Source organism: Trifolium pratense, linkage group LG7 (genome assembly GCF_020283565.1).
Source record: "Trifolium pratense cultivar HEN17-A07 linkage group LG7, ARS_RC_1.1, whole genome shotgun sequence".
In the NCBI taxonomy this organism is placed as follows: Eukaryota; Viridiplantae; Streptophyta; class Magnoliopsida; order Fabales; family Fabaceae; genus Trifolium; species Trifolium pratense.
The window spans coordinates 29,215,395-29,238,586 of NC_060065.1; the positions used below are offsets into that span (position 1 = coordinate 29,215,395).

The 23,192-nt window shown below is 33.3% G+C and overlaps 2 protein-coding genes and 1 pseudogene across 4 annotated transcripts; all 3 read left to right on the plus strand.

Annotated features, from left to right (window-relative positions):
- The first annotated feature begins 129 nt into the window (after positions 1–129).
- LOC123894374 ((+)-neomenthol dehydrogenase-like) lies at positions 130–6,099 on the plus strand. 2 transcript variants are annotated; one of them, XM_045944357.1, is made up of 5 exons: positions 2,494–2,735; positions 3,244–3,483; positions 3,991–4,056; positions 4,809–4,988; positions 5,329–6,099. In XM_045944357.1, exons 1-5 carry the CDS (start codon positions 2,634–2,636, stop codon positions 5,707–5,709), a joined length of 969 nt encoding a protein of 322 aa, XP_045800313.1. In that variant the 5' UTR covers positions 2,494–2,633; the 3' UTR covers positions 5,710–6,099. The 2 variants fall into 2 exon arrangements, with proteins under 2 accessions (XP_045800314.1, XP_045800313.1); XM_045944358.1 differs by lacking the exons at positions 2,494–2,735; positions 3,244–3,483 and adding an exon at positions 130–415.
- A 336-nt stretch (positions 6,100–6,435) lies between these two features.
- On the plus strand, positions 6,436–11,066 carry LOC123894373 ((+)-neomenthol dehydrogenase-like). Of its 2 annotated transcripts, XM_045944356.1 has the most exons (5): positions 6,436–6,621; positions 7,164–7,410; positions 8,242–8,307; positions 9,745–9,924; positions 10,474–11,066. In XM_045944356.1, exons 1-5 carry the CDS (start codon positions 6,602–6,604, stop codon positions 10,852–10,854), a joined length of 894 nt encoding a protein of 297 aa, XP_045800312.1. In that variant the 5' UTR covers positions 6,436–6,601; the 3' UTR covers positions 10,855–11,066. The 2 variants fall into 2 exon arrangements, with proteins under 2 accessions (XP_045800312.1, XP_045800311.1); XM_045944355.1 differs by lacking the exon at positions 6,436–6,621 and having other exon boundaries at positions 6,678–7,410.
- A 127-nt stretch (positions 11,067–11,193) lies between these two features.
- On the plus strand, positions 11,194–14,416 carry LOC123894375 (annotated as a pseudogene).
- Positions 14,417–23,192: the final 8,776 nt, after the last annotated feature.

A 23,192-nucleotide genomic window follows, 5' to 3' on the forward strand; every position in this document is an offset into this window, starting at 1 on the left:
CTAGGTCTTAAAAATATTCATGAACTTTTACTTAAAGGTAATATGACATTTTCGTCATGGTTTTGAACATTTTTGTAAACCATGCACTTATTCACCTTAATGATCGCCGCAATCTCTATCCATTAATCAAGTACACATATGTATGTCTTGTGATGGTTTTCTACATAGGTATGCAGTTGTGACAGGAGCAAACAAAGGAATAGGATTTGCAGTATGCAAACAATTGGCTTCTAAAGGGATCACTGTTGTTCTTACTGCAAGAGATGAAAACAAAGGTCTTGAAGCTATTGAGAAATTGAAACAGCTTTCTTTGCCTGGTCTTGTGGTTTTTCATCAACTTGATGTCACAGATCTTGTTAGTATAAGATCATTTGCAGATTTTATTCAGAACCAATTTGGAAAACTAGATATCTTGGTAAGAAAGATCAATTTAGACACTAAATTGAATGCATGTTTAATTTCAATTTTGAGAGAATTAAAGACTTAAAATAGTTTTGGCATGTTTGACTTTTGGATCCATCTCCTCCGAAGTGAGTGGTTCAGTTTAGAGTAGGGGTGGCAAAACGGGCCGGACCCGCCGAGCCGACCCGTTTGACCCATCATTTTTGGCGGGCAGGGCTGAGGTTTTCGGCTCGCTACCTTAATGTGGCCCGCCTCCGCCTAACCCGTCTAAAAAACGGGACGGGGTGGGGCGGGTTAGCCCACAGGCTTTTTAATTTTTTATATTTTTTTTACTTTTATTGAAAATTTGGCTTGGAATGAGGAGCCCAAATGTCAATCCAGTAATATTTTTCTCTCATATAAAACTTCACGTTTCTTTTTCTGTCAAAATTAGGGTTGTTTTGTTTCATTCATTCATTTCATCCACCGTCGTGCTCCCTTTATGCTAGTATTTATCCTTTTATCTTATATTGTAATTAATTACTTATTAACTTAGTTGATGTTTCTATTAATTTAATTAAGGGTAATTGTAAGTGTTAGTTTAATTAAGGTTAATTGTAAAGAATTACTTATTAACTTAATTAATGTTTCCGTTAGTTTAATTATCCCTATTCTTTGCTGCAATCTTCTCTCAACTCTTAATTATCCCTATTTTCTATTAGTTTAGAAATAGGAGGTAAGAATTTTAAGGAATTGTGAAGTTATAATTCAACATGCTTAACTTCACAATCTTCTCTCAATGCAATCTGCTAGTATTTTTTTAACATCAACTAGGAGGTAAGAATTGTGAAGTTATAATTCAAACTATTAAAAAAAGAAAGTCTATTTTAGTCCCTTAAAAACATATTTGATAGCAAAAAGGTCCTTTCCGTCAATTTTTTGACAGAAATGTTAGTCTTTGTTGACTGGTTTGTGGATGTGATACAGTGTAAGTGGTCCACCAAAGACGTGTTAATTTTTTTAAATTGTAACCATTGATTTTTTACCGACAAGGTACATAGTTATTGGTAGAGCTGGGTATGTGGGCTAGCCCGCCCCGTTTAACCCGCCCCGCATAAACCCGCATATTAAACGGGGCGAACAAGCCCGTCGGCAAATATAAACGAGTTATAATATTAAGTCCGAGTCCGGTCCGCATAAGCCCGCGGGTTAAACGGTTAACCCGCGGACTATTACCAAAAAAAATAAAAAATCATTTTTTTCAAAAAATAAACTAAATTAGTAAAATATTGATATAATGAAAGCTTAAAAAAATATATTATTAATAATTTTATGTTATAACATATAAATTGTAACTAACAAATAAAAATAAATAAAGGTTGTGATATCATTGAGTTTATCTATCTTCTCTTTGTAAGTAATGCAACTAAAATCAAATTCAACTGATTCTTATCGTTATTTTTTTACCGTCCATTTTAGTGAGAAAAACTTTCTACATGTACCCAAAAAAGCATAAAAAGATTAACAGATTAAACTTAACTAAATCACATCAAGGTAACCAAATTATTCAAATATAATAGCGGAAAATACCCCCAAGAAAAATAACTACCCATTTGGACATGTATCTTTTAAATACTAGCAAATGTATATACAGCTAAGACAAAGTAAAAGATAGTGAAACCTGATGTTTTGTGTTGTTGTCTACTTGATTAAAATTAGAGTGTCTTATTGCTTTTTATAATTAGGGTTTAGACTAAGTCTTTTTTTTTTGCTGTTAAAAAAGTTGAATTTGGACATGGACCAAGTTATTTATATCTGATAAATTTTGTAATTAATTATATAAAAAAAAGCAGGCGGGCCACGGGCTAACCCGCGAACCCGCGGATTTAACCCGCATAACCCGCGGTTTTAACGGTCCAACCCACACGGGCAAAAATGTAAACGAGCCAAAAAAATTTGGTCTTAAGTCCGTGCGAACTGCGGGTTAAACGGGTCGGCCCGCGGACCTTGGTCCGTATACCGAGCTCTAGTTATTGGTACTCTTGTCTTCAATGAATATTTAAAGACAAATGCTATTGATTTGACATAAACATAACAACAAAAAAACTACAAACCCAAATTTGCATATCATCTTTATCCATATCAATTGCGCCCCACGTGAGCCAAAGCTACGTCCCGCGTGGTGCTCTGATTTCAAAACCAAAAACTGCATCAAATCAAAGGCAAACTACCAACAATCTTTATCCATATCAATGGCAGAAGCAACAAAAAGGTATAGTATACAATTTTCTTTAATTAGCCAAATCTTTCTTCAACCACATAATGACCTTGTTAATCTTGTCTGTAGGTATGTAGTTGTGACCAAGGTTTTAAATTGCGGTTGCGGTCGTGGATGCGGTTGCGGTTGCAGGTATTGCGATTGCGGCTAATGCGGACACTGCGATGCAATTGCAGCCGTTGCGGCGTGAAATAATTTTTTATCCGCACAAACACAGAAAAAATACTATAATTATTGTAATTCCTTATATATCTTTTACTTATAATTCTATATAAATTTTAATTCATTTTTAAGTCATCGAGACATAAGAAGACAGAAACTCTAAAATGAAAGGACATAATGGAAAAAATAAAGGTGAGATTCTCTGAATTTTTACGAAAAGGAATATTGGATTGAACCGTTGCGGCCGTTGCAGTCAAAACTCCGTTGTGTTGCGGTGAAATGCTGTTGTGTTGCGGTTGCGTTGCGGCATCACGTGTGATTTGAGTTCACACCGCAATTGCGGTCCGATGCGGTTGCAGTGCCTACCGCATCCGCAATATTGCGGCCGCATCAGGTGATGCGGTCCGCAATTTAAAACCTTGGTTGTGACAGGATCAAACAAAGGAATAGGATTTGCAGTATGCAAACAATTGGCTTCTGAAGGAATCACTGTTGTGCTTACTGCAAGAGATCAAAACAGAGGTCTTGAAGCTGTTCAGAAATTGAAACAGCTTTCTTTGCCTGGTCTTGTGCTTTTTCATCAACTTGATGTCACAGATCTTGTTAGTATAAGATCATTTGTAGATTTTATCCACAACCAATTTGGAAAACTAGATATCTTGGTAAGATAATTCAAATTTTTCTTGTCTTTTGCATAATTTTTTTTTTTTTTTTTTTTTTGTTTCTAGTCATCAAACTTTTGTAAAAGTAGTTTGAGGATATCTGAATTTTTTATTGCCTGAGCTAAAATCAGTGACGCAATTTAGACAGTAAATTGAATGCATGTTTGATTTCAATTTTGAGAGAGCTAAAGACATAAAATTGATTTTGTATTGAGAATTGCTTCTAACAGGAAGTTATGATTTGTAGCATATGTCTCCAAATGTAATTTTTACACTAAAATTTATTGTTCGACTCATTTTCAAATTGTTTTCAAATAAATTTGAAGTCTATTTCTTAAGGTTGATCTATAAATACAGGTCATCAATAGTTCAGCATTTTCTGTATCTGTATCTACGAGTATCATTGATAGTTGATGATACCTAGTTACATTATATGTTGTTGATGTGTGAGATAATATCTGGTTCATCTTGAATGACTACAAATATATGAAACTCAACTTTGTTTAGGTAAACAATGCTGGAATTTCTGGAGCACAAGTGGACGGCGAGGCTCTGGCTGATGCTAAAGCTGCGGTATCATTTCTTTCCCGAAAAATAATTATATAATTGAAGTTTTGGTTGATTGTGTTTGTAGTCCAAGCAAAAATGGCTTTATTTTCTGAGTGATTTGTGGTATTTAAAAAATGAAATTTTGAATATTTATCAGCAAACTATTAAAAAAGGTCTCTGGCTGACTGAAGTTGCTGTACCTGCATTTAATTGCAATCCAACTGTGACTTTTTACTGCGATTAAATATATGCTAAACTGTTAGGACAACAATTTGTAACAGAAGATAAAAGAAACGATAAAGCACGAACAATGAAAGCAACTGTAGTTCAGTCTTATTGATAGCAAATATTATGGACCTAAAACCAAGTATACCTATACGACTTAACCGTACTTGCAGGGAACTATCGCCTAGCGATGTCAATAGGGAGGGGAATGAGTGGGGAGTACTTTACCATTCCCTGCCCCACCATCTAAAATTCTTCCTCCATCCTCATTTTGTGGATCCCTATTTACCGATTAATTTGACATCCCTAATATAGCCCTCCGCCCCCAATCACCCCTCACGACAAACAGTCTCGCTCACTTCGCTCATTCATCCCTGCCCATTTGACACTGCATATGAGCCATACTCAACACAATCAATGAAAGAAAACTGGAAATTGTTTGCCCCTTTTATGAAGAAATAGATTGTTAACATCAATCAAATTTATTACTCATGCATTGACATTTGTGTCTACATTCATAAGAAATAAAGTTTTCTTGTTTTTGGTTGCAGGCAAATGGTGGCAAGTTTGATTGGAGTAAACTAATAACTCAAAGTTATGAACAAACTGAAGCAGGTATTAAAACAAACTACTATGGAGCCAAGGAATTAACCAAAGCACTTATTCCCCTTCTCCAGCTTTCAAGCTCACCAAAAATTGTCAATGTTTCATCATCCTTGGGAAAGTTGGAGGTACGTAACACTTACTAATTACTTTTGCAACTTACTAATAAGTAATAATATTTAAAAAATGACTTGTTCTTTTAGTGGTTATGCCTATGTTAGTTTCTAGGGTTTGAACTCTGAACATCGTTGTCTCTTAGCTCACCAACCAATTCAATGATTTGAACTATGAACTCAATTGTTCATTAATTTTTTCTATACAGACAAATGTTATTTAATAAGTCAGTGGTTATGTTAGTTTACGGAGTCTAAAATCTGGACATTTTAACTCATTCATTGTCCCTTAGCTCACCAACCGAGCCAAGGGTTCGAATTCTGAATACTTATTTTCATGCAATTTTGTTTGCAGAAAATTCCAGATGGATGGCCTAAGGAAGTACTAAGTGATGTTGAAAGCCTTACAGAGGAGAAAATTGATGAAGTTTTGAATCAATATCTAAAGGATTTTAAAGAGGGTTCATTAGAAAACAAAGGTTGGCCTATTAGTGAAATGTCTACATACATTATCTCAAAAATTACTCTAAATGCCTACACAAGGGTTGTGGCTAGAAAGTATCCATCAATTTGCATCAACGCTGTTTGTCCAGGTTATGTGAAAACAGATATAAATTGCAATACAGGTTATCTAACACCTGATGAAGGCGCCGAATCAATAGTGAGGCTGGCATTGTTACCTCATGGTGGTCCTTCTGGTCTCTTTTTCATTAGAAAAGAAGAGAAACCATTTTGATCAAGGATTATATACGGTGAATCATGGGCTGAAAGCAATCACTTTGAATTGAAAAAATTCTACTTGTACTGAGCTTGAGGGAATAAAAAGTTTTCTTTGTTGTGAGCTAGTTAATCGCGTTTAAAAACGTGATTAATTTAGTTGAATAGATGATTGTAACATATTGTTCAAAAAAGAAAAGATGATTGTAACATAATATCAGTATGAAATATAAGTGACGCTTGCAATGATGCAAGATCTAAAACAACATAAACTAAATAAGACAAGATATTACATGAGCAGTGATGTATGCAGGGGGAAAAACCTTATTATAAAGTGCATACTAATATCTTCCATAATATTTAAATCAATGTAAGATTATTTCATACATATGATTACGTTAGGATGTTATTTTATTTGTCCAGGTGCTTTATTCCTAGAACAGGCTCCATTCCTAACTATTTCTTTCCATATGTGTATGTCACTTATGTTAAGAAGTCTAACATGGATCGATTGGTTGCGAGATAGCATGAATATATATATGTTTATAAAATAAGGAAAATTTTCACCTTAAAAGCCGGTTTTGTAGTGTTGAGTTAGGCCCAATACTCAATTTTATGATGATATCTGAGCCTCCTCTACGATCTGCTGAGCCACCTGTTATCAGGTTTCTGATCGGACCATGATGAGTTAGGTTGAACTGTAGATTACAAAACTTTATTGATAATGAACTTATTTTTCTGGTCAAAAAGTCCAAGCTTTTGGAGAAAATAACAATAAATCAATGCAATGTTCAATAGCAAGTTATCTATAAAAGCCACAAAGAGAATTCAATCTTTTCATCAAGTCTTAAAATTTAACTTCATATTATAATCTATATCCTTTCTTCACCCTCCCCAATAATTAAAAACCAATGGCAGAGGCAACAAAGAGGTGATTGTTTCTCCATCTTTCATCATGTGCATCTTAGTGGCCAACACTCGGTGGGATTTAGTCCCACATCGAGAGGCAATCCTCACCTTACAAGCCGGTTTTGTAAGAATGAGTTAAGCCTCAATATTCATGACGGTGCATGTCTTTCTTTTTTTTTATTACAAGAAAAAAATGCACTTCGTTGTTGAATTGGCTTTTAGTGGAGAAGTGTCGCAGATCTTCTGTGACGAACTAACGCCTGAAAATTGTTTGAAATTCTAAAAGCATTGGTACAAATACAAGAGAAATGAATATCAGTGCTCTAAATTTAACATATATTCGTTTTCTTTTACTTTAGTCGATCACATCAAATTTTGATTATCTAGGTCTTAAAAGCATTCCTGAACTTTTACTTAAAGGTAGCATGACATTGTCGTCATGGTTTTGAACATTTTTGTAAACCATGCACTTATACACCTTAATAATCGCCGCGATCTCTATCCATTATATACAACTTCTAATCAAGTACACGTATGTATGTCTTGTGATGGTTTTCTGCATAGGTATGCAGTTGTGACAGGAGCAAACAAAGGAATAGGATTTGCAGTATCCAAACAATTGGCTTCTAAAGGGATCACTGTTGTGCTTACTGCAAGAGATGAAAACAAAGGTCTTGAAGCTGTTGAGAAATTGAAACAGCTTTCTTTGCCTGGTCTTGTGCTTTTTCATCAACTTGATGTCACAGATCTTGTTAGTATAAGATCATTTGTAGATTTTATCCACAACCAATTTGGAAAACTAGATATCTTGGTAAGATAATTCAAATTTTTCTGGTCTTGTGCTTTTATTTTTTTATTTTTTATTTTTTAGATATCTGAATTGAATAAATGTTTGATTTCAATTTTGGTATGTTTGATTGGGGTTCTCGATTAATATTGATTTTGATTTTGTCTTGGGAATTGATTAACATGAAGTTATGATTTATAGCTTTTGTCTTTGAATATGATTTTTACACTAAGATTTATTGTTTGACTCATTTTCACATGAACAATTCCAAACATAAATTATAGTTAACTAAAGTGACACCGATAATCATTTTATGATTTTCTTCAATTGAATTTGAACTCTAGTTCTTAAGGTTATAAGGCAAAGTTTGTACCATCAGCTCCACTTTAAGCTTAAAATCAATTCAATTAAAATCAATTTTTGTAAGGTGATGATTGCCCTCACTTGTAAACATATATTTATACCATCTTGCAACTGATGTGAGACATTTAACACACCCTTCATGTTTGGCACTATTGGGTTTGGTGTACGGATATAAATAGCGGGTGGCCTGATCAGAAACCTGATAACAAGTGGCCAACGGATCGTGAAGGAGACTCTGGTACCATATTAGAATCTGGAGTTCGACCTTATTCAATCCTACTAAACCGACTTGTAAAGTGAGGATTGCCCTCGCTTATAAACTTATATTCAGGCTATCTCGCAACCGCTATAGAATTCTTAATAGATACCTAGTTACATTAAATAATTTACAAAAAAAAAAGTTATAGGATATTATATGGCTCTTGATGTGTGAGATAATATCTGATTCATCTAGAATGACTACAAATATATGAAACTCAAAACTTTGTTTAGGTAAACAATGCTGGAATTTCTGGAGCACATGTTGACGGTGAGGCTCTGGCTGATGCTAAAACTGCGGTATGATTTCTTTCCCACAAAAGCTGTGACAGTTTTACTTTAATATGATTAAGCATGGTCCATTTAGTTCAAACATAATTATATAAATGAATACATTTTAATTCAATTTTTGGTTGATTGTGTTTGTAGTCCAAGCAAAAATGGCTTTATTTTGAGAGTGATTACTGCTATTTGAAAAATGAATTTTAGAATAATTATCAGCAAAGTCTTAAAAAGGGTCCGTATTCGCAATTTGGAGTGGGATACCATGGTTTTTGACGTGGGACATCTGCGAGGTTGGGGATAAAATCTCGTCCCCATCCCTTAACCTCCTCGGGGGGACTTTCTCCCCCATCGGGTCCCCAAACAAGGCAATATCTCCATTTACAGATCAAGTTGACATCCCTACTATAGACCTCCGCTCCCAATCACCCCTCACAACAAACAGTCTCACTCACTTCTCTCATTCATCCCTGCCCACTTGACACTGCAAACAGTGACGGAGCCAGAAATTTTGAACAGTGAGGGCATAACAAAAAATCGAATTTTAGGTTTTCTTAAAAAATTCATCTTAGAGAAAACTCATTAATCATTTTATCTCAATTACTTACTTTAATTGTTATTATGTTTACTCATAATATGAAAACGTTTAATGATTATTTTTCATTTTGAATATCAATAAAAACATCTTTCTATATAACTAAAACAATCATGCACAAAAAAAAAATTTCATAGATGGACCCAATTTTATACTTCTAAATTCATCGAGCACTTGAGATTTTTTTTTTTTGAAGAAGCTAAATTAGCATACTCAAATTGACATCAGAAAGAATTGAACCCGGGACCTTAAAAAGGAGCATACTCTCAGGTCTCAAGTTAATATCACCAGACCAACTCACGTGGCTTTATTTTAAAATAATTATTATTACTTTTTACTATAAATAAAATAAATAAAGAAACAGAATTAAAATATCATACACTATTGAACTCATCATATATGTAATAATCCCAATTTCCAACTTTTTATTTGTAAATAAATGTTCAGTACTGGTTAGACTTAGGAAAAAAAAATTAGACTCACATTTACTAATTCTTGTGAAGAAAGAATATACATGAGAACAAAAAACTATTTACTTTTTATTTTCATTGTAGGTTAATGTGTGATTGTGTGCTATGTGTGTGGTGCCCCCATATCATTTTCATTTTCATTGTCAACTTGTACAATATAAAAAAAAAATCTAAAAAATTAGTGTAGGCAGGTGCCCCCATATCCTTCTATGTCCCTCCGTCCCTGACTGCAAATGAGCCATACTCAACACAAACATCAAAAGAAAACTGAAAATTGTTTCCCCCTTTTATGGAGAAACATATCGTTAACATGAGTCAAATTTATTACTCATGCATTGACATTTGTGTCATCATTCATAAGAAATAAAGTTTTCCTGTTTTTGGTTGCAGGCAAATGGTGGCCAGATTGATTGGAGGAAAGTAATAATTCAAAGTTATGAACAAACTGAAGCAGGTATTAAAACAAACTACTATGGACCAAAGGAATTAACAAAAGCACTTATTCCCCTTCTCCAGCTTTCAAGCTCCCCAAAAGTTGTCAATGTTTCTTCATCCATGGGAAAGTTGGAGGTATGTAACACTTAATAACTTTTGCTTCTTTGTTTGGTAGCTTATTTGGAAACTTAACAAATGAAAAATATCTAATAAATGATTTGTTCTTTTATATAAACAAATGTTAGTCGTGGTTATCCCAATGTTAGTTTCTAGGGTTTGAACTCTGAACATCGTTCTTAAAACTTTTTCGGTGTCTCTTAGTTCACCAACCAAGTCAATGATTTGAACTGTGAACTCAATTCTTCATTAATTTTTTTTATATAGACAATTGTTCATTAATATTTTTTTAATAAATGTATAGTAAATTAGTTTTCATAGTTTGAGCTTGATACATCTTCTTAAAACTCCTTTATTTTCCCTTAGTTCACCAACCAAGTCAAAGGGTCCGATCTTTGGAAATTCTTCTTAAAAGTCTTCCGTTGTCCTATAGCTCACCAACCGAGCCAAAATTCGAACTCTGGACACTTTAAAATTCATGAATTAGATTTAAAGTATACGCTATTACTCTTCGCGATCTATTAGGGAATGTGAGATAATACTTTTTTCATGCAATTTTGTTTGTAGGGAATTCCAGATGGATGGCCTAAGGAAGTACTAAGTGATGTTGAAAACCTTACAGAGGAGAAAATTGATGAAGTTTTGAATCAATATCTAAAGGATTTTAAAGAGGGTTCATTAGAAAACAAAGGTTGGCCTATTAGTGAAATGTCTACATACATTATCTCAAAAATTGCTCTAAATGCCTACACAAGAGTTGTGGCTAGAAAGTATCCATCAATATGCATCAATGCGGTTTGTCCTGGCTTTGTGAAAACGGATCTAAACTACAATATAGGTTATCTAACACCTGATGAAGGCGCTGAATCGATCGTGAGGTTGGCATTGTTACCTATTGGTGGTCCATCTGGTCTCTTTTTCATTAGAAAGGAAGAGAAACCATTTTGATCAAGGATTATATACAGCGAATCATGGGCTGAAAGCGATCACACTGTATTTAAAATTTCTACTTGTTAGGCGCTTGAGAGAATAAAAAGTTTGCTTTGTTGTGTAGCTAGTTAATAGCGTTTAAAAACGCGATTAATTTAGTTGAATAGATGATTGTAACATAATATCACTATGAAATATAAGTGACGCTTGCAATGATGCAAGATCTAAAACAACATAAACTAAATAAGACAAGATATTACATGAGCAGTGATGTATGCAGGGGGAAAAACTTTATTATAAAGTGCATAATAATATCTTCCATAATATTTAAATCAATGTAAGATTATTTGATACATATGATTACGTTAGGATGTTATTTTATTTGTCCAGGTGCTTTAATCCTATATAACAAGCTCCCTTCCTAACTATTTCTTTCCATATGCATGTCACTTTATGTTAAGAAGTTTCATATCGGTTGCAATGATTTGAATATATGTTTGTAAAGTGAGGACAATCCTCAACTTTAAAGTCGATTTTATAGGGTTCCGGCCATCCACCATTCAAAAGTCCAACCATTTGGAGAAAATAACAATAAATCAATGCAATATGTTCAATAGCAAGTTATCTATAAAAGCCAAAGAGTGGAATTCAATCCTTTCATCAAGTCTTAATATTAAACTTCATATTATCATCTATATCATTTCTTCACCCTCCCCAATAATTAAAAACCAATGGCAGAGGCAACAAAGAGGTGATTGTTTCTTCATCTTTCATAATGTGGATGTCTTTTTCTTTTTTTTATTACAAGAAAAAAATGCACTTCCTTGTTGAATTGGCTTTTAGTGGAGAAGTGTCGCATATCTTCTGTGACGAACTAATGCTTGAAAATTGTTTGAAATTCTAAAAGCAATCGAAGTCGTTCTCCTTATGTAAAAAGTTCAGTGTTATTCACTATCATGATTGAGATAGTGACAGAATCGATGTTGTTTGGTAAAAATACAAGAGAAATGAATATCAGTGCTCTAAATTAAACATATGTTCGTTTTCTTTTACTTTAGTCGATCACATCAAATTTTGATTATCTAGGTCTTAAAAATATTCATGAACTTTTACTTAAAGGTAATATGACATTTTCGTCATGGTTTTGAACATTTTTGTAAACCATGCACTTATTCACCTTAATGATCGCCGCGATCTCTATCCATTAATCAAGTACACATATGTATGTCTTGTGATGGTTTTCTACATAGGTATGCAGTTGTGACAGGAGCAAACAAAGGAATAGGATTTGCAGTATGCAAACAATTGGCTTCTAAAGGGATCACTGTTGTTCTTACTGCAAGAGATGAAAACAAAGGTCTTGAAGCTATTGAGAAATTGAAACAGCTTTCTTTGCCTGGTCTTGTGGTTTTTCATCAACTTGATGTCACAGATCTTGTTAGTATAAGATCATTTGCAGATTTTATTCAGAACCAATTTGGAAAACTAGATATCTTGGTAAGAAAGATCAATTTAGACACTAAATTGAATGCATGTTTAATTTCAATTTTGAGAGAACTAAAGACTTAAAATAGTTTTGGCATGTTTGACTTTTGGATCCATCTCCTCCGAAGTGAGTGGTTCAGTTTAGAGTGTAAAATGAATAATATCGACAGTTAATTAATAAATCATAGATAGATATTATAGTTACATCACAACAAGACATGGGATTGTTATAGGATATTATCTGGTTCATCTTGAATGACTACAAATATATGAAACTCAAAACTCTTTTTAGGTAAACAATGCTGGAATTTTTGCAGCACAAGTGGACCACGGTGAGGCTCTGGCTGCTGCCAATACAGTGGTATGATTTTTTTTCCCCAAAAGCTGAGGCAGTTTTACTTTAATAAGATTAATTACTTAAGCATGGTCCATTTAGTTCAAAATAATTATATATATGAATACATTTTAATTGAAGTTTTGTTTGATTGTATTTGTAGTCCAAGCAAAGATGGCTTTATTTTGAGAGTGATTAAAAAAGGTCTGTGATTGCAATTTGGACCGGGACACCATGGTTTTTGATGTGGGACATCTGCGGGGTGGGGGATAAAATCTCGTTCCCATCCCTTAACCTTCCTCGGGAGGACTTTCTTACCCATCCTCATTCCTGCGGAGAAAAATTCTCTGCCTTCGGATCCCCAAACGAGGCAATCCTCACAAGAATCGCCATTTACAGATCAAAATTGACAACCCTACCATCGCCCTCCAACCCCAATCACCCCCTCACAACAGTCTCGCTCACTTTGCTCGTTCATCCCTGCCCGCTTCACACTGCATATGAGCCATACTCAACGCAAACAATAAAAGAAAACTAAAAATTGTTTCCCCCTTTTAAGAAGAAACAGATTGTTAACATGAGTCAAATTTATTACTCATGCACTGACATTTGTGTCTTCATTCATAAGAAATAAAGTTTTTTTTTTTTGGTTGTAGGCAAATGGTGGCCAGATTGATTGGAGGAAACTAATTTCTCAAAATGATGAACAAACTGAAGCAGGTATTAAAACAAACTACTTTGGAGCAAAGGAATTAACCAAAGCACTTATTCCCCTTCTCCAGCTTTCAAGCTCCCCAAAAGTTGTCAATGTTTCTTCATCCATGGGAAAGTTGGAGGTATGTAACACTTAATAACTTTTGCTAGTTTCTTTGCTAGCTTATTTGAAAACTTAACTAATGAAAACTCTTTCGTTGATACCAGTCACCATCCGAGTGGGTTTGAACTCTGAACATCTTCTTAAAACTCATGAATTGGATTTAAAGTATACGCTATTACTCTTCGCGGTCTATTAGGCAATGTGAGATAATACTTATTTTCATGCAATTTTGTTTGTAGGGAATTCCAGATGGATGGCCTAAGCAGTACTGAGTGATGTTGAAAACCTTACAGAGGAGAAAATTGATGAAGTTTTGAATCAATATCTAAAGGATTTTAAAGAGGGTTCATTAGAAAACAAAGGTTGGCCTATTAGTGAAACGTCTACATACAATATCTCAAAAATTGCTCTAAATGCCTACACAAGGGTTGTGGCTAGAAAGTATCCATTAATATGCATCAATGCGGTTTGTCCTGGTTTTGTGAAAACGGATCTAAACTACAATATAGGTTATTTAACACCTGATGAAGGCGCTGAATCGATCGTGAGGTTGACATTGTTACCTGATGGTAGTCCTTCTGGTCTCTTTTTCGTTAGAAAAGAAGAGAAACCATTTTGATCAAGGATCAATGGTTGGTCAAAGACGTTTATGAGTCGTGCACCTCAACTACAACCAATTTGGATATTCCTCTTTAATTATTTTTTTACTTTGTTTGTATTTTCTGTAATGTTCATCCTAAACTGGAAGTGTTGTGAACACCACCACCATAGCTTGTGGGAGACCGGTGAAATATAAATAATTAGTCTAATTAGTTAGTTAGTATATAAATAAGGTACAAGGTGAACTCATTTTTACACTCACACTTTCATTTGTATCATTCCTATTTCAATACAAACTTGTGAAGTGTTTCTATCCTTCTCTGATATCATGATTCATGATTCTTAATAGATACATTTATGCTTAATTGCATATTTAGTTATTTATGTTTATTTTAAGTTTCAATTTCGTCTCTTACGTTTGAAAAGTTTCAGATTATTGGTCCCTTATGTTATTGAAGTCACAACGTAAGTTCATTCTTTTTGTTAAATTTTGAGTTAATTTATTCTAACTTTTTATTAAATTTTTAGTTAATTTTTTCTAAAACTTTCACATAGTACACTCCTAAAGTTATCCGCGTATGCAAATCTATTAGCCAGGTAGACAATTTAAACAAAAATTTGACTAAAATGACCAATTTGAAACTTTCTAAACTTAAGGGACCAAATTGAAACCGAAAATAAATATAAAGGACCAAATGTATAAATTAGAAGTGACTTGAACAATAAATTTGAATATAAAAATCAATTATAGAATTGAAAGCTATAAGTTTTAGCTTCAATAATTAATTTAGATGCAAAATCAATTTAAGAAACTAAATATGTAAAAATTAGTTCTACATTTCTTTTTTATATATATACAAAAATTAATTCTGCATCTCTAAAATCAATTTTACTTACGATAAAGTATAAGTGAACTCCTCCTAGGTCAGATTATTCGGATGAACTCGAGTTCGTTTTCTACTGAAAATAATTCTTGATTAGATTTTTCTAACCTTGCAACCGAACTCTGGATTTACGGGACGTCTTTTATCTAAGAACCAAAGAGGGTTAATAAAAAAAAGTATAAGTGAACTCGTATTCATACACACGTTCGCAATGATGCAAATCTAAAACAACACAAACTAAATAAGACAACATATTACATAAGCAGTGATGTATGCAGGGAAAAAGCTTTATGACAAGAGGAATTCGATGTGTTTCCACACTTGATTCTTTGCTTGGATCCACCTTCTCTGGAACTCGGCTCCAAAGAACCAATTTAGCTCCCAAAATTTCGTAACCCTCTAAAATGGGATAAAACATGCTTATATAGTAGGCAGGCTGCAATGGTTCAATGTGTTTCATCTTCTTCTTTTCTTCAAATGTTCATCTAGATTTTAATTTTCTACCCGTTGTGTTGCGGTCAAAACGTCGTTGCGTTGCGGAAAAACGCCGTTGCATTGCGATTTCGTTGCGGCTTTATATGTGATTTAAGTTCACACCGCAATTGCGGTCCGATGCGGTTGCGGTGCCGACCGCATCCGCAATATTGCGGCCGCAACAGGTGATGCGGTTCGTAATTTAAAACCTTAGACACATGTTGCGGATGCAACAGGTGATGCGGTTCGCAATTTAAAACCTTAGGCACATGTTCTATGCAGGGCACAAGCAGCCTGCTGCATGTTGCGCTTCATACCTCACATTTCACGCATTATACGCAAGTGGCAGAAGCAAAACATGGAAAAGAAACAAGCAGCTGCGTGCCACTCTTGCTTTCTCATGTTTCACGCAGGAACCAACAAGTAATATGAACAAAATAATATCCTTTATAGAGACCCACATGAATATAGCATACATGCCACTCAAAACTAAGTCCTCAAACATCAAACATACTCCTTCATTTAGGACAAGTCTCTCTTATATTCATGCAATTTCCTCTTATTTAATGCCTTAAACACCATCCAATCATCCTCTAAAATTTCTTGAATTATGTCACTTTTAGTGTGTAATAACGGAGTTATCAAAGTATACATCAATTTGCATCAATGCTATTTGTCCTGGCTACATCAAATCAGATATAAATGGTAGTACAGGTTCTCTAACACCTTATGAAGGCGCCGAACCGATTGTTAGGTTGGTATTGTTACCTGATGGTAGTCCTTCTGGCCTCTTTTTCTTCATATATGAAGATAAAGCATATTGATGATCAAGGATTAAGTGTTGCAAGAAAATAAGAGTTTGATTATTGGAATAATATTTCTTCTTAATTAGTCTTTTTGGCATTGTTAATTGTTATGTTTTTGTAGATTCTGTTTTGGCAGATCTCCATAATACATCATTGTAATTTAAGCCTAATTTGTGATTGGATTATGTTTTATATTTTCAATAATCTTGTTTTGATTAGTAAAATTTAGACAAATTATATCTTTAGTCATTTAACTTTATTCCAAGTAACGATTTTGTCCTTTATTAATTTTTTTACGTCAAACCCATGTCTGTCAAAAGAATCAAATAAACTGCGTAAATTAGCCAAATCTGATGGTTAGTATTTTAAGTTTTTGAAACAAATGAGATGTCTGAAAGACAATAATTTTTTGGAAAATATTAAAATATAACGTTATTTACTTACACTTGGTTTTAAACTATGTTTAGTCTTGAAAAATATAGCCACATTTGGTTTTAATCCCTCTTAAGTTTTCTATGCTTTGCGACTTTAGACAAAGTCAAAATTGTTTACTTTTGGTCATTTGGTCTCTGATGACATTTTTAAAAAAGCTGAGGTGGCAAACAACAGTCAATGAGTCAACACTTTATTCTTATCAATATCTACCTCATTATTTTAATTTTAATCTTTATTAAATAAAATTCAAATAATCATGGTTCTACGGTGTTATTCCTAAGGGTGTAATTGGATCGGCTTGAATCGGTTTTTGGTGAATTCAATGTCCGAATCAATGAATTATTGATTGGTGTGGTTTGGTTCAATTTTTAGTATTTTTCAAAAATGAAATCGAACCAAACTAATTGGTTTGATTCGGATACTTTAACCGATTTGCAGCGCTTTGTATTCCCTACTACTCCCTCCGGTCATATATATAAGAAATATTTGACTTTTTAGATTCATTGTAGAATTGATGTATCCAGATAATAATATAGTCTAAATACATAAATTTTACAATGAACTTAAAAAATAAAATATTTCTTATATATAAGATCAGAGGGAGTATTATTTTTTATACAATATATTGGTTCAATTTTTATTTGGTTCGATTTGATTTGATTGGTTCGGTTCGGTTTTGAATTCAAACCGTAAAAATCAATTTTTTTTTTCGATTTAAATTGATTTTGGATGATCGGTTCAATTGAATTTTTGTTATCCACTAAGCCTCTATTTATTCCTCCCACACTAAAGTTGCCTTTACTCCTCTCTAACCCAAGTGTTTGCACCGTACGTGGTAGTTCTCACATCTCTTCCTTGCAGCTCTTCCATGTTCCAGCAATTTCACCGCTACAAAGTTTCTGCATGATAGACCAGCCACCAGACCTAACGGTAATCAGTAAGCACCATCCAACACTATGTATTCTCATCATCATCATCATCATCAATTTTGAATTTCATGTCCACTTATATATTTGTACTTCTCTTTCATAGGTAAAATTCATACTATGGATTTAATTAAATTTGAGGAAGCATCAAAGCAAGCTGGTAGACTTCAATTTTAACAAAGGTACATAGATTTTGGTTTCAATTTTCTGTTACTTTGATTTTAATGACCGTATATAAGCTTGTAATTTGATTTGTTTGTGTGCTGAAATTTGGTTGATCTCATTATTGTATCATGAATCAATCTGATTTATTTTCAAGTATATAATGAGGTTATTACAATAAGGCTTGCTTGCTTGTTCTTGTTGTAATAGTTGTATTTTCTAGGTTTGTGTTGCACAAATAATGTAAAGGCAGCAAATTGTGTCGTTGCTGCATCGATCAAACCATATTGATCTCTTTGTTGCAGCATTCACCTATGGAAATTAGTAATTTCTCAGCTAAGTTTTTGCCGCGTTTTTTTTATGCACCATTGGACACTAAATGTGAACATAGTATGATTTTGGCGCGGTTTTTTTTAGTAGAAAATAAAAATGTTACTGATATATAATATAAATAGTTCATAATTATTCGATTCGGCAAAATAAATACTAGTCTTGAACAAAGTATAATTTAACAACCTAAGAAATTTATTTTTGTAACAACAACATAACAAGTAAGACACTTCAAATCTCTATAAAAGGAACGGGAAAAACACATTGACGTGGCTCCAAATAATACTAAATTCTAGACTCACATTCACCATTTTTGTAATAAGGATCACTTCCATTTATTCTAGATGTCTTCCTTGATGTGGCTCCAAATTCAAGTCAGAAAGTATTGGGACTCTCTTTGGTAATTTCCTAACCAATCTAAATCTCACTTTGAGCAATGCTCCCCAACCGCCCCTCCCCCTCCCAATATTTTCCTCACCTGTTGTCAATATTTTCCTCACCTGTTGTTGAGTATCCACTTGGTATGTTACTTGATCCTGATCCAACATTCAGATTGTATTAGGACCCACCATTTTTGTATTCATTATATCTTTATTAGGTTCCACAATTTCAGTCTATTTCTGTTACGTTCCACCCAAGGTTTTAAATTGCGGTTGCGGTCGTGGATGCGGTTGCGGTTGCAGGTATTGCGATTGCGGCTAATGCGGACACTGCGATGCAATTGCAGCCGTTGCGGCGTGAAATAATTTTTTATCCGCACAAACACAGAAAAAATACTATAATTATTGTAATTCCTTATATATCTTTTACTTATAATTCTATATAAATTTTAATTCATTTTTAAGTCATCGAGACATAAGAAGACAGAAACTCTAAAATGAAAGGACATAATGGAAAAAATAAAGGTGAGATTCTCTGAATTTTTACGAAAAGGAATATTGGATTGAACCGTTGCGGCCGTTGCAGTCAAAACTCCGTTGTGTTGCGGTGAAATGCTGTTGTGTTGCGGTTGCGTTGCGGCATCACGTGTGATTTGAGTTCACACCGCAATTGCGGTCCGATGCGGTTGCAGTGCCTACCGCATCCGCAATATTGCGGCCGCATCAGGTGATGCGGTCCGCAATTTAAAACCTTGGTTCCACCATTTCAGTCTTCATTGCTCTTTGATTTACCGAAGTTGTGTTATGAGCGACTGTCATTGCTTTTAGATCTAATACAACAATTTTGTTGCCAGCAGTTGAATATGCTTTTGAGTTCTACAAGTTTGTTGAGTCTACCAATTTATTATCATTTTCTCTTGCATTGTCAAAACTCACTTGCAAGTCAATTTCAGAATCAATTAAATCTTCGTAACATGTACTTTGACTACAATCCCTAAGATTGTAGGCAATCTTCTTTGGTGTTGTGCCTGAAAAGTTTGGATCATACAATATCAATTTTATCTTAAAATATTATATATGCTAGTGTAAAATATCATGTTTGTATAAGAAACATTTCCACAAACATTCATTACCATTTTGAATTGGGAATCAGATTCTCCTCATGACTATGTGATGCAGTTATTAATTTTGATTGTCTGATCAAAGTCAGTGGTAAAGATTATTTAAAATTGATGGTTAATGTATAATATTAACTATTTTATCTCAAATTAATGGTCGAAACTTTTACTACTGCATGCGGTTGTTACAACAAATTTGAAATCCTTTCAAATTAGAGTTAAAATATAGCAAAATTCATTGGTGTAGTTACTAAGAAACACCATCTTACTTAATGAGTTCCCCGTATAGTACTTACCCGCAACTATAAACAACATTGATGCCAGTGTGTGCACGCCTATAATTTTCTCAAAAGCTCCACATACAACAACATTCTAGCAGCTTCAACTTTTGAGTTGATTGTTATAGGATGATTCTTAGAAAGCGGGAGGTATCCATTTTGTAGACAACTCTCCAAGAATACTTTTCATTAATATAATATTGGCCCCCAAGTGACACCATTTTTTAAGTATCTTTCACAAGACTTAGTGTCAAAATTATAAATATCATGTGAATAAACAAATTAATCTTAAAAACACAAAAATAAAATCAAGTATTTGTTGCACTGATCATAAAAACATCAATGAATACATATCAGTTTGCAATTTGGCTCACAATATGATTTTGAAACGTTTGATTACGAAATCTTTTTCATGAGCCCTTAAGCATTTCCAATGAACTACAAAATCATATGAAAAACAAAATTCAGCCATGTCAATGGGTTATGGTTATAAAAGAATAAAAGAATTAGGAATAAGTTTCAATATAATCAGATTTTTGCTGCGAATATCAAAACTATTTCAAATTGAGTTCGCAAATGTATAATCTGAGTCTGATTTCAAATAGTTTTGATTTCAGGCTCAGATTATACATTTGCGAACTCAACTTGAAATAATTTTGATATTGTCAGCAAAAATCTGACTATATATATTGAAACTTATCACCCCAACATCTTTTTTTTTATGACGATAACCATTGACATAGTTGAATTTTATTTTTCATATGATTTTGTAGTTCATTGGAAGTGTTTACATGCTCATGAAAAAGATTTCGTAAATCAAATATAATTAACTGTTTAGAATTATATTAGGAGCCAAATTGCAAATTGGTACGTATTCATTGTTGTTTTTATGATAAGTGCAGCAAATACTAGATTACATTTGTGTGTTTAAGATTTATTTATTCACATGATATTTATAATTTGAACATTATGTCTTGTGATAGATACATAAAAAAATGGAGGTGTCACTTGGGGTCTAATATTATATCAATGAAAAGTATTCTTAGAGAATTGTCTACAAAATGGATATGGACCTCCCTGTTTTTAAGAACCATGCATCCTATGGAAATCAACTAAAAAGTTGAAGCTGCTAGTATATGTTGTAGTGTAGAGCTCTTGAGAAAATTATTGGCATACACATTCAATGTTGTTTATTGTTGTAGGCAAATACTATATGGGGAACTCATAACTAAGATGATGTTTCTTAGTAACAACACCAATGAATTTTGTTGTATTTTCACTCTAATTTCAAAGGATTCAAATTTGTTGTTACAATTAGATGGCCTAGTAAATATTTTAGGCCATTAATTTGAGATGAAAAAATTCATATTATACATTAACCAAATTAATTTTAAATAATCTCGACAACTGGTTTTGATCAGACAATTGAAATGAATAATTGCATCACACAATTATGTAGAGAATTTGATTCAAGTTTCAAAATGGTAATGAATGTTTGTGCAAATGTTTCTAATACAAACATGATTTTTTACACCAACTTATATAATATTTTGTCACAAATATTTTGACACATAAAATTCATATTGTATGATATACACTTTTAGGGACAACACCAAAGAAGATTGCCTACAATCTTAGGGATTGTAGTCAAAGAACATGTTACGAAGAGTTAAGTGATTTTGAAATTAACTTGCACTTGAATTTTGACAATGCAAAAAAAAATGAAAATAAATTGGTAGAGTCAACAAATTTGCAGAACTCCAAAGCATATTCAACTGTTGGCAATGAAACTGATGTGTTAATTCTAAAAGCAATGATGATTGTCGAAACCACAACTTAGGTAGATTAATGAGCAATGAAGACTGACATGGTGGAACCTAATACAGATCTGAAAAATACTAAAATGGTGGAACCTAATACAAATCTGAATGTTAGATCAGGATTAAATAACATATCAAGAACTAAACAATAGTTGAGGAAAATGTTGCAGGAGGGAGCGGTGCTCAAAGTGAGATTCAAATTGGTCAAGAATCACCAAAGAGAGTCTCAAATACTCCCTGACTTGAATTTGGAGCCGTGTTAGGAAGACATCTATAATAAATGGAAGGGATCCTTAATACAAATGATGAGAATTTGGTATTATATATGCATTGTTGTGGCTCAACTGTTTCTATGTGTAAACTCTTCCCGTGGGCCGTGGGGATTTGAAGTGTTTTACTTGTTTTATATATGTGTGTGTGTTGTTGTCACAAAAATAAAATTTTTAGGTTGTTAAATTATACTTTGTTTGAGACTCGTGTTTATTTTGCTAAATCTAATAATTATGAACTATTTATATTATTTATCAATAGCATTTTTATTTTCTACTAAAAAAAATAACGTGCCAAAATTATACTTTTGTTCACATTTAGTGTCTAATAGTATCTAAAAAAATGCACCAAAATATTAGCTGAGAAACTATTAATTTCCATTAGTGAATGCCGCAACAAAGAGATCAATATTGTTTGGATGGGTGGATTGGGTTTAGAGAGGAAGAAGTAGATTGGGTTTAAACTTACTCCTTCTTTAGATGGGTGGATTGGGTTTAGATACAAGTTTACTCGTGACCAACATGTCATTCTTGTTTTGATTACCCAATTTATGTGGGTTGATCCGAGTCGATATGGCTGGGTTAGTTGAGTTGGTCCGACCCATCTACAATTCTAATTTTAAAGAGAAGATAAAATGATAGTTAGAAATAATATGATTTTGAAAATAATAAAAGTAGTTGTCACTTTCATTATTAGATAGAAATTAATGCAATACAATTCTTCAAACTTTAAGAATCTCCTTCACATCGTTAACAAGTAAAACAAACATAAATTTTAGAAAAGGGAAAAATACACTCACCTCTCTAAACTCTATCTATATGTAACCAACACCCCTCTATATTAGTATCACATAACATAAACCTCCCTTTTGTTAACCACTGTAAGTTGTCGTTAAATGAAAAATAGAAATCCTTCTATTTCTACTTTAACACTTAAAATTCATACGACTAATTAATAGTGGTATTTCTTCATCTTCTCTGGTTCTTTTATCATCCTTCTCATGGTTAGTTTTTTTTTTTTTTTACAAACAAATCACTATTACATATTCAAAATCTCTAAAAACTAAAAAGGATGAATTTGCGAACAATCTCGCAGCATCCGAGTTAATAGCATAAAACGGCTTTATCTTTAAGCCTACAATTGATATGACGAAATACAAGTGACCGGAATAGTCATGCTCCCGGATCTGCAACGTTGAAGAAGCTAGAGTCATTGAATCTGTATTGGATCTTGATCG